Raw genomic sequence first — 14725 nt, 5'->3', positions numbered from 1 at the left:
TCTAGATGCAGTTTAGCAACTCACCACCAGTCTCCTTCAACACACCTCCTAAACCCCAGACTGAGGATACAGACTTGAAAAATTCCTGCAAAAATGTTCTGGAGCTGAACTCATTTGTCTCCAGCAACACACTATCTTCCCCTATGACTCCAAACCCTGAAGAGATTCTCCTCTGCTTCCCAGTGATGACTATTTTACCACAGTTTCATGGTGCCACAATCAAGTGAATGCTGTCCTTATATCAAACACAGTCACTCTAAACCAACATGCCTTTTTTCCAAGGTTTTTTTTTTTGCAGTCTGGAGCTGAATATCCCCAATTTAACCCAACCCAAGTATCAGTGAGTAGATTATTAGTGAATGGTTGAATGCTGCAATAACATTGTCTCAATACCCTGCAGAGTTCTAGACTATGGGCGCATGGGTTTAGGATGAGAGGGGAAAGATTTAAAAGGGACCTGAGGGACAACTTTTTCATGCAGAGGGTGTGAGTATATGGAACGAGCTGCCAGAGGAAGTGGGTGACGCAGGTACAATAGTATCATTTAAGAAGCACTTGGATAGGTACATGGAGGGGGCAGGGCTTGGATACGGCCAAATGCAGGAAATTGGGACTAGCTGGGTGGGCACCATGGTTGGCATGAACTGGTTGGGCCGAAGGGCCTGTATCCGTGCTGTATTGCTCTATGACTCTATGACTATTGGTGAGTCACTGCGATGATAGCATTGTCTCAAATACCCTGCAGAGTTCCAAATCTCCGTAACTTATGAAGTGGCTTCTGATTTCACTCCTAAATAACCAGGCTCTGTTTCTCGGTTCTTTCCTCTGGTTCTGGCATCTCCAGCAAGAGAAAGTTGAAAGAGTCTGGCAGGAGGGTTGCTCCAGCTGTTAGCACCCCCACTCATTCTAGCAATGAAGAAATTCTCCTATCCTCACATGATGGCAATTGTAGTGAGCAATTTCATCAGTGACTGAATCCCTGGATCCAGAGATTCAGTCACTAATGTGGTGGGGTCAGTGATGATGGTTCTGTGAAGGAGAACGTGAGGTGTGAACGTTTTTTTCACCTGGGCTCCCTCAGCTGAATATTGGCGACCAAGGTTGTGTGAAGATCTGTCTGCACTGGGGACAATGGCTCCAAATGAAACGAGTCTCTCTGAGAGTCTTTGAGACACATTGTGTACATATCCTTGTGCAAGTCCCTTGGTCACAAGTGCTCCACAAGCAGGCACATCGCATGAAGCAGCAGAACCTCGGCCCCAGCCCACCCTTCCTCCCCTATCTGGTTTCATTCTTCACCCTTCTCCACCTATATCCCCTCACCTGGCTCCATCTGTCAATCACCCCTCCTCACCTTTATCTACCTATCACTTGCAGCTCTTGCCTCATCCCTCCCACTCATCTCTTTACACTGGCCATCTCCCCTCTATCTTTCAGTCCAGATGAAGGTCTTTCGACCCAAAACATAGACTGTCCATTTCCTTCCATAGACGGGGAGTTCCTCCGTCTTTTGCTCTGGATCCTTACCTCCAGGATCCATCTCCTGGTTAGCGGTTAAGTCTGGCAGTGAGAACTCCCTCAGGATGAAGGTGTCACGTGTCACATTGAAATTCTTCTGATGATTGACAACCACTTTTCTTTTAAGATGGAGGGTAGTGGAAACCACTTAGGTTGCTGAAAGGGTACTGGTGTATTAACGAGAGCCCTTACGGGCACGGTGCAGACAACGGCTGCCTTGCTCACGTGGGACGCCAGCCCAGTGCCCGAGATGTAATCAGGGGGTGAAGTCGATGAATTCACCCCTCTGGGAATGTAGTGCTGGGGCAACCTCTGATGCTGGGGTGAGCAGCAAATTGAGAAGCAAGGCAGAAAGACCTTCTGCCGGATCGCAGAAAGATCCTGTAATGAGGAAGTTGAGAGTCAACATGACCACGTCCACCACAGAGGGAGCAGATCAGGCACAAGAGCGTGGCCAAAGGTCTTCATGCAGAATGGCACCAACCTCAGTGATGACAAGCCTGCCAATAGATCAAAATGTCACTGAAGACTCTGTGGGAGTAGGTTCTTTGCACATGAGAAGTCTTTGCCTCTTACCAAAAAGTTCCTCACCCAGCCTGCATGGCTGGTCATTGCCATGCCAACACCTCAACTACAGAGCACTGCCAGTGCAGCCATCACTGAGTCACTCATTGAATGAATATCTCAGCAGATGAATGCTGGAGGAAATATCCCCTGTAGTTTAAGAATGCCCTGTGTACTGTGTAAACAGCCCATGCACAGTTCTGAAGCTTCAGCCTGATCTCCTGATGTCAGCAAAATGTCTCTTTAGATTGATATAAATTGCTGCCAAGTAATGCAATGTACTCTGAGTGGTACAGTTTAATGACACTCATTGTCTGTAACCTAGAGCTCCAGGTTATTCCAAGAAGAAAGTGCATTGCACAATAGTGAAATAATTACGTGCTCATCTGATACCAGAGACACGTCAGATTGCTAACATAAATAGTGCAGCAAAGTGCCAAGCTCGATTTCCCAATACTGAATTTCACCTGAAAATGATCACCAATGAAATATGCCCCGGATTAATTGCTTTTTTGTGCACTTTCCACATGCTTATGGACAGGAATCACATCTATATGTTAATCGGAACATAGAGTTATAGAGCAATACAGCACGGATACAGGCCCTTCGGCCCAACCAGTTCATGCCGACCACGGTGCCCACCCAGCTAGTCCCAATTTCCTGCATTCGGCCCGTATCCAAGCCCTCCCCCTCCATGTACCTATCCAAGTGCTTCTTAAATGATACTATTGTACCTGCCTCACCCACTTCCTCTGGCAGCTCATTCCATATACTCACACCCTCTGCATGAAAAAGTTGTCCCTCAGGTCCCTTTTAAATCTTTCCCCTCTCATCCTAAACCTATGCGCCCTTGTCTTGGACTCTCCTGCCCTGGGGAAAAGTCTGTTACCGTCCACTTTATCTATGCCCCTCATAATTTTAAACACTTCTATAAGGTCGCCCCTAATATAGGAAAAAGAAACAGGAGTAGGCTATTCAACCCCTCGTACGTGGTCCAGTATTTAATAAGGTCACGGTGTCACATTCCTGCACTAACCACATACCCTCTATTTCCCTTATATGTTTCAATTGTACATATAAACTAATAAAGAAATCTTATCTTATTTCAATGTACATGTGACTAATAAATCTTATTTTATCCAAACATCTATTCATCCCTACCTTGAATATATTCAGCAACCGAGTCTCCACAGCCCTAGAGAATTTCCAAGATTAAGTACACTCTGGTTGAAGAAATTTCCTCTTGCAGTCCTGAATGATTGACCTCTTATCTTGAGACTGTGATCCCTGATTCTAGCTACTGTCGCCAGGGAAATGTTTTCTCTGAATCCATCCTGTCAATCTCAATCACAATGATTTTCTTTCAATGAGATCACTGGCTTTTATTAGTTAGGACATTGAATACAAGAGTAGGAGATCGTGCTCAAACTTCATAAAACATTGGTCAAACCTCACCTGGACTACTGTGTGCAGTTCCAGTCACCACACTATAGGAACGGTGTGATAGCGCTGGAGAGGGTACAGAGGACATTCACCAGGATGATGCCTGGGATGGAGCGTTTCAGTTATGAGGAGAGACTGGAGATGCTGGGTCTGTTTTCCCTGGAGCAGAGGAAGTTAAGAGGGGACACGATTGAGGTGTATAAAATTGAGATATAGATAGGATCGACTGCAGGAAATCTTTCCCCATATCAGAGGTAGATAAAACCAGCGGACGTAGATTTAGGGAAAGAGGTAAGAGGTTTAGAAGGGATCTGAGGGGGACCTTTCTCACCCAGGGAGTGGTGAGTACCTGGAACACACTGCCGGGGAGAGTGATGGAAGCAGAGTCCCTGACAGCATTTATGAAATGTCCAGACAAGCACTTGAATCACTGGGCATGCAAGGCTTGGACCAAGTGCTGGGATTAATATGGATGGATGCACACTGGTCAGCATGGATGCCGTGGGCCGAATGGCCTGTTTCTGTGCTGCATGAACTTCTGCCTCTTTTCCCACTGAACTCCAAAGAACGTTGGCCCATTCTGCTTCATCTCCCCTCAGAGGACAGACTAACCATCCCAGGAATCTGGTGAGACTCTGATGCACTCCCTCTATCGCAAGTATATCCTCCCCTAGGTAGGGAGACCAGACACATACACAATCTTCAGTTCTGATGAAGGGTCTCAGACCTGAAATATTAGCTCTGTCCACAGATGCTTCCTGATCTGCTAAGTGTTTTCACCATTTTCTGTTTTTATTTCAGATTTCCAGCATCTGCAGTTTTTTTTTAAGGATTTACACAATATTCAGGGTGAGGTCTTGATGGGGCCATAGATAATTGCAGCACCATGTCTCCACTCATGCACTCAAACCCCCTTGCAATAAAGGCTGACATACAATCTGCCTTCCTGATTGCTTGCTGCAACTGCATGTCAATTGTTAGTGATTTGTGTACAAGGACATCCTGATCCCTCTGAACACCAATACCTTTCGATCTCTTCAAGTCGAGCACCATGCTGACTTGGAAGTACTTCTCTGTTGCTTCCTCACTGCTGTATCCAATTCATGGAACAATCTACCCAATAGCACTATAGGAGTAGCTACTCCAGAAGCTAGCTCACTCACCACTTGTTCAAGGGTGGCACAATGGTGCAGCAGCTAGCACTGCCATCTCACACCTCCAGAGACACGGGTTCGATCCTGACCTTGGATGCTGTCTGTGTGGAGCTTGCATACTCTCCCTGTGACTGCGCGAGTTTCCCCTGGCTGTTCCAGCTCCTTCCATATGCCACGTGGTTAAAAGCCTCCCTTCACAGAAGGTCAGTCATTCCAAAGTTGATGTCATGTGACGTGTCACGTCAAAGTTGATGATGCAGCTTTACGAAACTCTGGTTAGACCACACTTGCAGTACTGTGTCCAGTTCTGGTCGCCTCATTATAGGAAGGATGTGGAGGCGTTGGAAAGGGTGCAGAGGAGATTTACCAGGATGCTGCCTGGATTAGAGAGTATGGATTATGAGGAGAGACTAAAGGAGCTAGGGCTGTTCTCATTGGAGAGGAGGAGGATGAGGGGAGACATGATAGAGGTATACAAGATATTGAGAGGAATAGATAGAGTGGACAGCCAGCGCCTCTTTCCCAGGGCGCCAATGTTCAAAACAAGAGGACATGGCTTTAAGGTATTGGGTGGGAAGTTCAAGGGTGATGTCAGAGGGACGGTTTTCACCCAGAGAGTGGTTGGTGCATGGAATGCGCTGCCTGGGGTGGTGGTGGAGGCTGATACATTGGACAACTTCAAGAGATTGTTAGATAAGCATATGGAGGAATTTAACAGAGGGATATGTGGGAGGAAGGGGTTAGATAGTCATTGGTGCGGTTTGAAGAGCGGCACAACATGGTGGGCTGAAGGGCCTGTATTTTGCCGTATTTTTCTATGGTTCTATGGTGACGGGAGAAAAAAATGAGGACAGGTGGCCACAAGCTTTGTCAAAGAGATAAATGTAAAGCAGGAAGCAGAGCTGTTAGTGGTGAAGCAATTAAAATCAAGAGGCCAGAATTGGAGGAGCATTTTCCTCTCCAAGTTCTGTCTGAAGCAGATTTTAGAGATGGAGAAGGTAAGGTCATGGCTCTATTGTAGAATGTCTCATGTAACCACTTACCCACACTGCACCTGCCCTTTAACCTGCTTGATATGCCCTTTGGCCCATCATGTCTGTGCCGACCATCAAGTATGTATCGATACTGATCCCATTTACCAGCACTTGGTCTGTAGCCTGCTGAGCATGATTAGCGTCACATAAACACTGCCATCGCACAATGAGCCAACCGTGCAAACTGGCCAACAGCAAGACATTGGCCTGACATTCAAGGAGTGCAGGTTAATCACATGTTGCAATGCACAAGCCTGCGTGGGTTTCCTCTGGGTGCTCTGGTTTCCTCCCACATTTCAAAGACGTATGGGTTAGGAAGTTGTGGGCAATGCTATGTTGGTGCCGGAAGCGTGGCGACACTTGCGGGCTGCCCCCAGAACACTCTACGCAAAAGGTGTATTTATTTCACTGTGTATACATGTGACTAATAAAGAGATCTATTTTTGTGTCAATCAAATGTGGCTCACTAAATGCTTTTTTTATCCCCAGTATTTAGGGATGAGATACAACAAGACAGCTCGGTACATTGGGACCTTTCTCTACATCATTCTAACAGTGAGTACCATGTCTGACCCTCCCATTATAGTCTAGTCCATATACTTCCAAGGCACGACATTTCTAATTATTTTTTGTTTACTTTTTGGGATCAAGGCAATGTTGTGAAAACCAGCATTATATCCTTTGAGAAGGTGGTGGTGAGCTGTCTCCTTGAACAGCTGCAGACTTCCTAGTGAAGTGGCGTTGGAGTGCGGAGCAAATCCAAGTTTCAACCAGCGAGCAAAAAGGACCTTGGATATTTTTCCAAGCCAGGATGGTGCGCAATTTGGAAGAGGACCTGTAGGCAGTGGTGTTTCCAAGCACCAGCTATTCTTGTCCTTTTTGATGGCAGAGGGAGTAGGCGTAGGAGGTACTGTTGAAAACTGGAGTGTATTTTGCAGATGGAGCACACTGCAGACACTGTGCATCATTAGCGGAGGAGACAGACAAAGGCTGGTTGATGGAGAACCATTCAAGTGGACTGTTTTGTTCTGGATAGTGTGGAGCTTCTTGACAATTGTTGGTACTGAACTTACCCGGGCAAGTGGAGGGTATTCCACCACACTTCTGACTTGCGTCTTGTACATGGTGCAAAGGCCTTGGGGTGTCAGGAGGTGAGTCACTCAGCACAGGATACCCGGCTTCTGACCTGCTCTTGTAGTCATGGAATGTATGTGGCTAGTTCTGTTGAGAACATAAGAGCGTAGGAAATAGGAGCAGGAGGAGGCCATCTGGCCCATCGAGCCTGCTCCACCATTCAATAAGATCATGGCTGATCTGGCCGTGGACTCAGATCCACCTACCTGCCTTTTGCTCAGAACCCTTAATTCCCCTATTATGCAGAAAATCTATCTGTGTCTTAAATATACTTAATGAGGTAGCCTCTACTGCTTCCCTGGGCAGAGAATTCCACAGATGCACTACTCTCTGGGAAAGGCAGTCCTAAATCTATTCGCCTGGATCTTAAGGCTAGTCTAGTTCTAGCCTCACCTACCAGTGGAAACCATCTTCCTGCCTCTATCTTATCTATCCCTTTCATAATTTGATATGTTTCTATAAGATCCCCTCTCATTGAGGCTCTGGTCAGGAGGTTGATAGTGAGCGACTCGCCCACTAAATATCAGGGGTAGGTAGTTAGACTTTCTCTTGATAAGATGATCTTTGCCTACCACATTAGGAGCATGAATGATACTTGCCACTTCACAGCCCATGCTGAGTGTTGTCTAGATTTTATTTCATACAGGGATAGGCTGCTCCATATGCTGAGATGTGAATAGCATTGAACATTGTGCAACATCCCCACTTCTTTTCATGGAAGGAAGATCATTGATGAAGCAGCAGAAAGTGGTTGAGCCTTGGACACTACCCTGAGGCAGACACTGCAGTGAGGTCCTGAGGCTGGGAATGATTTGACCAACAACCACAACCATCTTCCTTTCTGCATGGTTATGACTCCAACCATTGGGGTGTTTTTCCCTCAATACTCAATGATTTTAGTTTCACCAGGGCACTGGATTTGTCCTGCTTTTTGTGAACAGGATGTACCTGGGCAACTTACCACATGGTTGGTAAATGCCAGTATTGTAAGTGTACTGGAAACACTTGGATAGAGGCATGGCTAGTTCTGCACCATAGGTCTCCAGTAATACAGCTAGGATGTTGTCTGATCTCACAGCCTTTGCTGTGTCCGGAACCCTCTGCAATTTCCTGATAACACGTTGGGTGAATTGAGTTGGCTTAAGTCCTCCTTTTGTGATGGTGGAGATCTCAGGAAGAAGCCAAGGCTGATCATGTATTTACCACTACTGACTGAACATGGTTGTGAATGCTTCAGCACTCACATGGTGGGCCCCATCTGGTTAAGGACAGTGACGTCCTTGGAACCTCCTCCTTCTGCCCATTAGCTGCTTCATTGTCAACTATCTTTCATGACTGGATGTGGTGGACTGCAGAGCTTTGATTTAATCTGTTGGTTGTGAGGTTGCTTTGTTCATCCTGTTTTTGCCTTTTAGCATGCATGTAGCCCTGATTTGCAATTTCACCAGGCTGACACCTCAGCTTTAGGTATGTCTGCTGCTCCACACTCTGAAACAGGGTTGAAACAGGAAGGAACTTAAGGAAGGGCTGAGGAGAGCGAGAAGGGGACATGAAAAGGCTTTGGCAAGTAGGGTTAAGGAGAATCCCAAGGCTTTTTTCTCGTACGTAAAAAGCAGAAGAATGGCTAGGGTAAAGGTAGGTCCGATTAAAGACAAAGGTGGGAGGATGTGCCTGGAAGCTGTGGAAGTGGGTGAGGTTCTCAATGAATACTTCTCTTCAGTATTCACCAAGGAGAGGGGTCTTGATGATGCTGAGAACAGTGTAGGTGAGGGTAGTGTTCTAGAGTATGTAGATATTAAGAGAGAGGATGTGTTGAAGCTGTTAGAAAATATTAGGACAGATAAGTCCCCGGGGCCTGACGGAATATTCCCCAGGCTGCTTCGTGAGGCGAGGGAGGAGATTGCTGAACTGTTGGTTAGGATCTTTGAGTCCTCGTTGTCAGTGGGGATGGTACCGGAGGATTGGAGGGTGGCGAATGTTGTCCCCTTATTCAAAAAAGGTAGTAGGGATAGTCCAGGGAATTACAGGCTGGTGAGCCTTACATCTGTGGTGGGTAAGCTGTTGGAAAGGATTCTGAGAGATAGGATCTATGAGCATTTAGAGAATCATGGACTGATTAGGGACAGCCAGCATGGCTTTGTGAAGGGAAGATCTTGCCTCACAAGCCTGATAGGGTTCTTTGAGGAGGTGACCAGGAAGATTGATGAGGGTAGTGTAGTTGATGTGTTCTACATGGATCTTAGTAAGGCGTTTGACAAGGTTCCGCATGGTAGGCTTCTTCAGAAGGTCAGAGGCCAAGGGATCCAGGGAAGCTTGGCCGTGTGGATTCAAAATTGGCTTGCCTGTAGAAAGCAGAGGGTTGTGGTGGAGGGAGTGCATTCAGATTGGAGGGCTGTGACTAGTGGTGTCCCACAAGGATCGGTTCTGGGACCTCTACTTTTTGTGATATTTATTAATGACTTGGATGAGGGGGTGGAAGGGTGGGTTAGCAAGTTTGCAGATGACACAAAGATTGGTGGTGTTGTCGAAGCTTGCAGAGGGATATTGATAGGATGCAGAGCTGGGCTGACAAGTGGCAGATGGAGTTCAATCCGGAGAAGTGTGAGGTAGTACACTTTGGAAGGACAAATTCCAAGGCGGAGTACAAGGTAAATGGCAGGATTCTGGGCAGTGTAGAGGAGCAGAGGGATCTGGGGGTTCATATCCACAGATCACTGAAAGTTGCCTCGCAGGTGGATAGGGTAGTTAAGAAAGCTTATGGGATGTTAGCTTTCATAAGTCGGGGGATCGAGTTTAAGAGCCGTGAAGTGATGATGCAGCTTTACAAAACTCTGGTTAGGCCACACTTAGAGTACTGTGTCCAGTTCTGGTCGCCTCATTATAGGAAGGATGTGGAGGCATTGGAAAAGGTGCAGAGGAGATTTACCAGGATGCTGCCTGGATTAGAGAGTATTGATTATGAGGAGAGACTAAAGGAGCTAGGGCTGTTTTCATTGGAGAGGAGGAGGAGGAGGGGAGACATGATAGAGGTATACAAGATATTGAGAGGAATAGATAGAGTGGACAGCCAGCGCCTCTTTCCCAGGGCACCAATGCTCAATACAAGAGGACATGGCTTTAAGGTATTGGGTGGGAAGTTCAAGGGAGATGTCAGAGGGAGGTTTTTCACCCAGAGAGTGGTTGGTGCATGGAATGCGCTGCCTGGGGTGGTGGTGGAGGCTGATACATTGGACAACTTCAAGAGATTGTTAGATAAGCATATGGAGGAACTTAAGTTAGAGGGATATGTGGGAGGAGAGGGTTAGATAGTTTTAGGTGTGGTTTAAAGGGCAGCATAACATGGCGAGCCGAAGGGCCTGTATTGTGCTGTATTGTTCTATGGATCACCCGACTTGATAGTAATGGCAGAATACGTCAGGAGGTGAGGTTGTGGTGAAACACATTTCTGCTTCGTGAGGTGCTCAGTTGTGAGCTGCCAGGTTTGTTATCCTACTAAGCACGATTCCAGTGCCACACAACACAATGGAGGGTGTCCTTGGTGTGGAGATGAGACTTCCTCCCCACAAGGACTGTAGAGTGGTCAATCTACCAATGCCATTGTGGTCAGATGCATCTGTCACAGGTAGATTTGTGCGGACAAGATCAAGTATGTTCACATTACCTGCCACAGATCTAGCCTGGAGTCTATGTCCTTCTGGACACGGCCAGCAATGGTGCTACCTAGCCTGTCTTGGTGATGATATTGAAGCTCATCAGCTCGACTACATTGTGTGCCCTTGATAACTTCAGTGCTTCTTCCAAGTGACAAGCTCATCAACTGAGGGAGGATGGTAGGTGGTATTTAGGAGGAAGTTTCCTTGCCCATGTTTGACCTGATGCCATGAGGCATCTGGAAACTGTTATGAACTCCCAGGGCTAATGTCTCCCACCTGTATACCATTGCATCACTATCTTAAATGGCTCTGTCCTGCCACTGGGTCAGGGTGTGTCCAGGAATTGTGATATCTGTCAGGTAATGGTTCTGTATGTATGACTATATCTGGCTGCTGCTTGTTTAATCTGTGGACAGCTCTCCCAAATTAGGCACCACTGCCCAGGTGTTTGTAGGATGGCTTTGCAAGGTCATCTCCACAGCTTTACTGTGTCTGAATTCCATGCCAGGTGGAGTGCCCAGTTTTATTCTTCCTCTGATTGGGATGGAGGAGGGAATGTTCCAGAGCTGCCTCTCACACTTGATAGCCCATGGTCATTCAAAAGAACCAGGCACTTGGGTAAGGTAACAAGAGAAAGAGGCAAACAGAGTGGTTGCCTTCCAAAGAGCAAGTGGGGGGAAAACTGGAGGATTGTGACCAACTCCTCATGTTTCATTCAGAGCTCCTACCTTCACATTGAACCCATGTCACAATCTACAGAGGCCTTGTGAACTCAATAAAGTGGATGAAGCCACTGATTTAATATCAAATACAATTACTGGAGAAAATATTGATTAATGATACCAGATGTCTTGTTTCAGGTGCTGTACACTGGCATTGTCATTTATGCCCCAGCATTAGCATTGAATCAGAGTAAGTACAGATTTATGGTTAAAATATGTAAGCGTTCCAAACACATCTATTAACCAAGTAATCAAGCCACACCATACTCTGCTTTCAATTGCTCCCACCTTTCGAGTTAATGCCCTGTAAGGGGCTGAGGAAAAAAGGCAATATTCCTCCAACCCAAACAAACAAGAGAATATTCCCCTACCTTCAGACAGTATAGGTAGGTGGTGCAAGCAGTTAGAACATTATCATTCGTCTCTGGCAGCAGCTCCTCAGTGTCACTGCTGCCGTGAACATCAACAGCCTCCAGACTGTTGTATCTTGTAGTCTTCCTGTGAGGAAAGTGGGAATTGGAAAAGAGACAAGAAATTTATAGTAACATCAAATGAGGGAAAATATGTTCTCAGAAACTTAATGAGGGATACTGACTCCCACCACTCACAGCGCCACAGATAGTAGAGCCACTGCCTCACAGCTCCAGTGACCTGGTTCAATTCTACCCTCTGCAGCTGCATGTTTTCCTGGGACTGCATGGGTTTCCGAAGATGTCCGGGCTGGTAGGTTAGTTGACCGTGTGGTTAGTTGACCAGGTAGAAACTGTGGGGAGTTGCTGGGAATATGGGGAGAATAAAACGGGATTGGTGTAAATGGTCAGTGCGGATTCCCTGTGACTCTATGGCTCCATTCCCACAGCGTGCACTCCCTCCCCTCTCTGCCATCGCTCCCGTGTCAGCGGACTGCTCCTCTCGCCAGGTCCTACAGCCACAAGGTCCAAGCCGGCCACATGCAGCCCTCGGCGGTCGGCGGGCGGTCACATGACCGAGCCCTCACTTGAGATGACGACATCACTCTTCATTGTCTTTACGAGCGATTGCCATGGAAACGATTAGAGATGTTTCTCTTTCGGAGAGGGGCGTGGCCTCACACCACCCGTCATCCAATAAAGGACAGAGCTGAGAGACGTCACGGGGATTCCCTGTCACTGAGCTGGGAGGAAGCGGGAAAAATTGAACTTAAAATAAATCAGGGCCAACCTCTATTTCACTGTTTATCCCAAGTTCCTACGTCTTTTGGGTTGGTACCCAATTATGTGGGCAATATTAATCAGGGTCACTAACCGGGGGTCCGAGGCTGGTACTTTGGTCAGCTGGAAGCCCCCAGTTTCAGGGTGGGGTCGCCGGATTCCAGCTGCCAGCAGTGCGGGGAGTGAACGGCGAGCGGGCAACCGGACAGCGCCTGGCTGGTAACTATCTGATGGGAAGGCAGGACAAGCAGCGTCAGTTACCCCAAATAATCGGGTGTGTACTGTGTGCTGAAGTAGGACTCACGTTATTCGGGTTGTTTCGGAGCCAGGTACACAACATGTGTGCACTGCTGGAGAACTCTTCCCCTCCTTCATCACAGATTCAATAGCACCACTCACGATTAACTACTTCTGTTACGATGTCAATACATTCATCTTATAACACCTGGAACGCTCAACCTCACACTACACTGACTGCACTCATGACAGATCGTAATCCAAAACCTATCTACAGTAAAGTTAGCTAAACCTCCTAGTTAGCCATTCACATTCTTCTGCGTTTTTATGTGGGGCAACTGTAGGTATACTCTATCATCTTGTTACTTGTTGACACATGGGCTATCAGTTTATTAGCTGTACATTCCTCATCTCCCAAATCCTACTCCTGTAACTGGAACTAAAATGTTATCTTCTGTGGTTCTTTATCATATTTCATTTGGTTATGCTCCTATGAAGTGGTTTTGCTATGTTAAATATGTTGTATAAATGCAAATTGTTGTCTTACTATTCTCAACCTTTACTAGAAAGGAATCTTTCCCCTCTCCAATATGGATGTTAATTATCTATATTGGAGCAGGTAAAAGTTCCTTTCCAGTAAAGGAATCAACATTCCTTCTTTATTCCCCCTTGGCCATGATGAGATTTTTTTCCCACCTTGTTTAATTTTTATCTCCAGTGTATTTCAACACTGTTAAATTCCAGTGTCAATGTGCTTATTCTTTTGAATAATTAACATGTGCATGACCTTGCAGAGTTCTGTCTTCATTCCTCAAATCTTGCTGTACGGTTATTTCAGCAGTCCTTGCTTCCCTTGTTATCGATGCCAGTTCAATCAAACGATGAGATCTGCAAGCACCCATTTTAAGACAGTTCTGCCCACAATGCTGTCCGTCCTACATTAACTAATGATGTAAACACTATATTTATATCCTCACGAAAGAAAAACGTTGTGGACACTGGAACCAGAAATAAAAACAGAAATGACAGGACAAGCAGCACTGGAGAAGGAAGGAACAGTTAATAATTTGGGTTGATGGCTTTTCATCAGAATTTGTGTCTCAGCTCTGGGTCTATATTGTTCTCCTCCCCTAATGTTCAGCCTGCCTCTCTTTTGACATGTCCATGTGTTCCTTTATCTTTCATTCTGCTCCTCATGCCTGGATATCTCTCCAGCTTTCTTTCTCTTTGCCTGTGGGTCTCCATCCATCTCTGCAAATTTCTCAGATTCCCTCATTTTGCTTCCCTGATTCTTCTGCTATCTTCACCGGCTTTGGTTCTCTCATTGTCTCCAACTTACTGTTTGCCCCTGGGATTATGGTCATTTTAACCTGTTAGTATAATTAATTTTACAAAGTGAAAAGATCACTGTAGAAAAATAGATTCATTCCTTGCACTAAGTTGGAATAACTTTTATTTTTATCAGTAACTGGATTTGATCTCTGGGGAGTTCTCGTCGCAACAGGGCTTGTCTGCACCTTTTACTGTACTTTGGTAAGTTTAAATCCTGTTAGGTTTAAGCATGTTTGGTGCAAGTGTGTTCTTTGCATGGTGGTGCAGGTGGGCAACCATTGTATTGCTGATACGTGTTGACACACCTCGCTATTTTTGTGCAAGTATCATTGGTCCTTAGGAACAAAAAAATAGGGATATGTGTGTTCTGACACTAATGTGTTAATAATGATGGATCAGTGCAGGCACGCTGGTGTAAATTTAAAGGTATACATGCACGTTGTATTAGTAGAGGCGTGTGTTTGTATAAAGGGTGGGTACATTGGTAGTGCCATGTTGGTGAGGATGTACCAGAGGTGGATTTGTGGAGAAACGTTGGTACAGAAGTGATTGTGTAAATGCATCTATGTTTACTCTGGCTGAAATCCAATCGTGGAGGTATAATGAAGGAGGTCTGATTAGAGGGATGTCAGTAGATGTGTATTGGTGTGGATATGTTTTGGAGATATATTGGGGTGTGTGATGTGCATACTTGGTGGAGTTTTGTGTTGGGGGAATGTTGATAGATGTTTGTTTTGGGGTGTG

General features: G+C 46.1%; 1 protein-coding gene across 1 annotated transcript in view; it reads left to right on the top strand.

The window, feature by feature from the left end:
- Positions 1-14725, top strand: part of slc5a8l (solute carrier family 5 member 8, like) — a 47771-nt gene that overhangs the window by 4101 nt on the left and 28945 nt on the right. The window contains exons 2-4 of the mRNA XM_052034765.1: positions 6203-6268; positions 11361-11412; positions 14115-14182. Of these exons, the coding sequence (XP_051890725.1) occupies positions 6203-6268; positions 11361-11412; positions 14115-14182 (186 nt within the window). The remainder of the gene's footprint in view (positions 1-6202; positions 6269-11360; positions 11413-14114; positions 14183-14725) is intronic.

The sequence above is a fragment of the Pristis pectinata genome, chromosome 20, assembly GCF_009764475.1.
Source record: "Pristis pectinata isolate sPriPec2 chromosome 20, sPriPec2.1.pri, whole genome shotgun sequence".
NCBI classification, from domain to species: domain Eukaryota; kingdom Metazoa; phylum Chordata; class Chondrichthyes; order Rhinopristiformes; family Pristidae; genus Pristis; species Pristis pectinata.
This window is presented reverse-complemented; position numbering and strand designations above follow the sequence as displayed.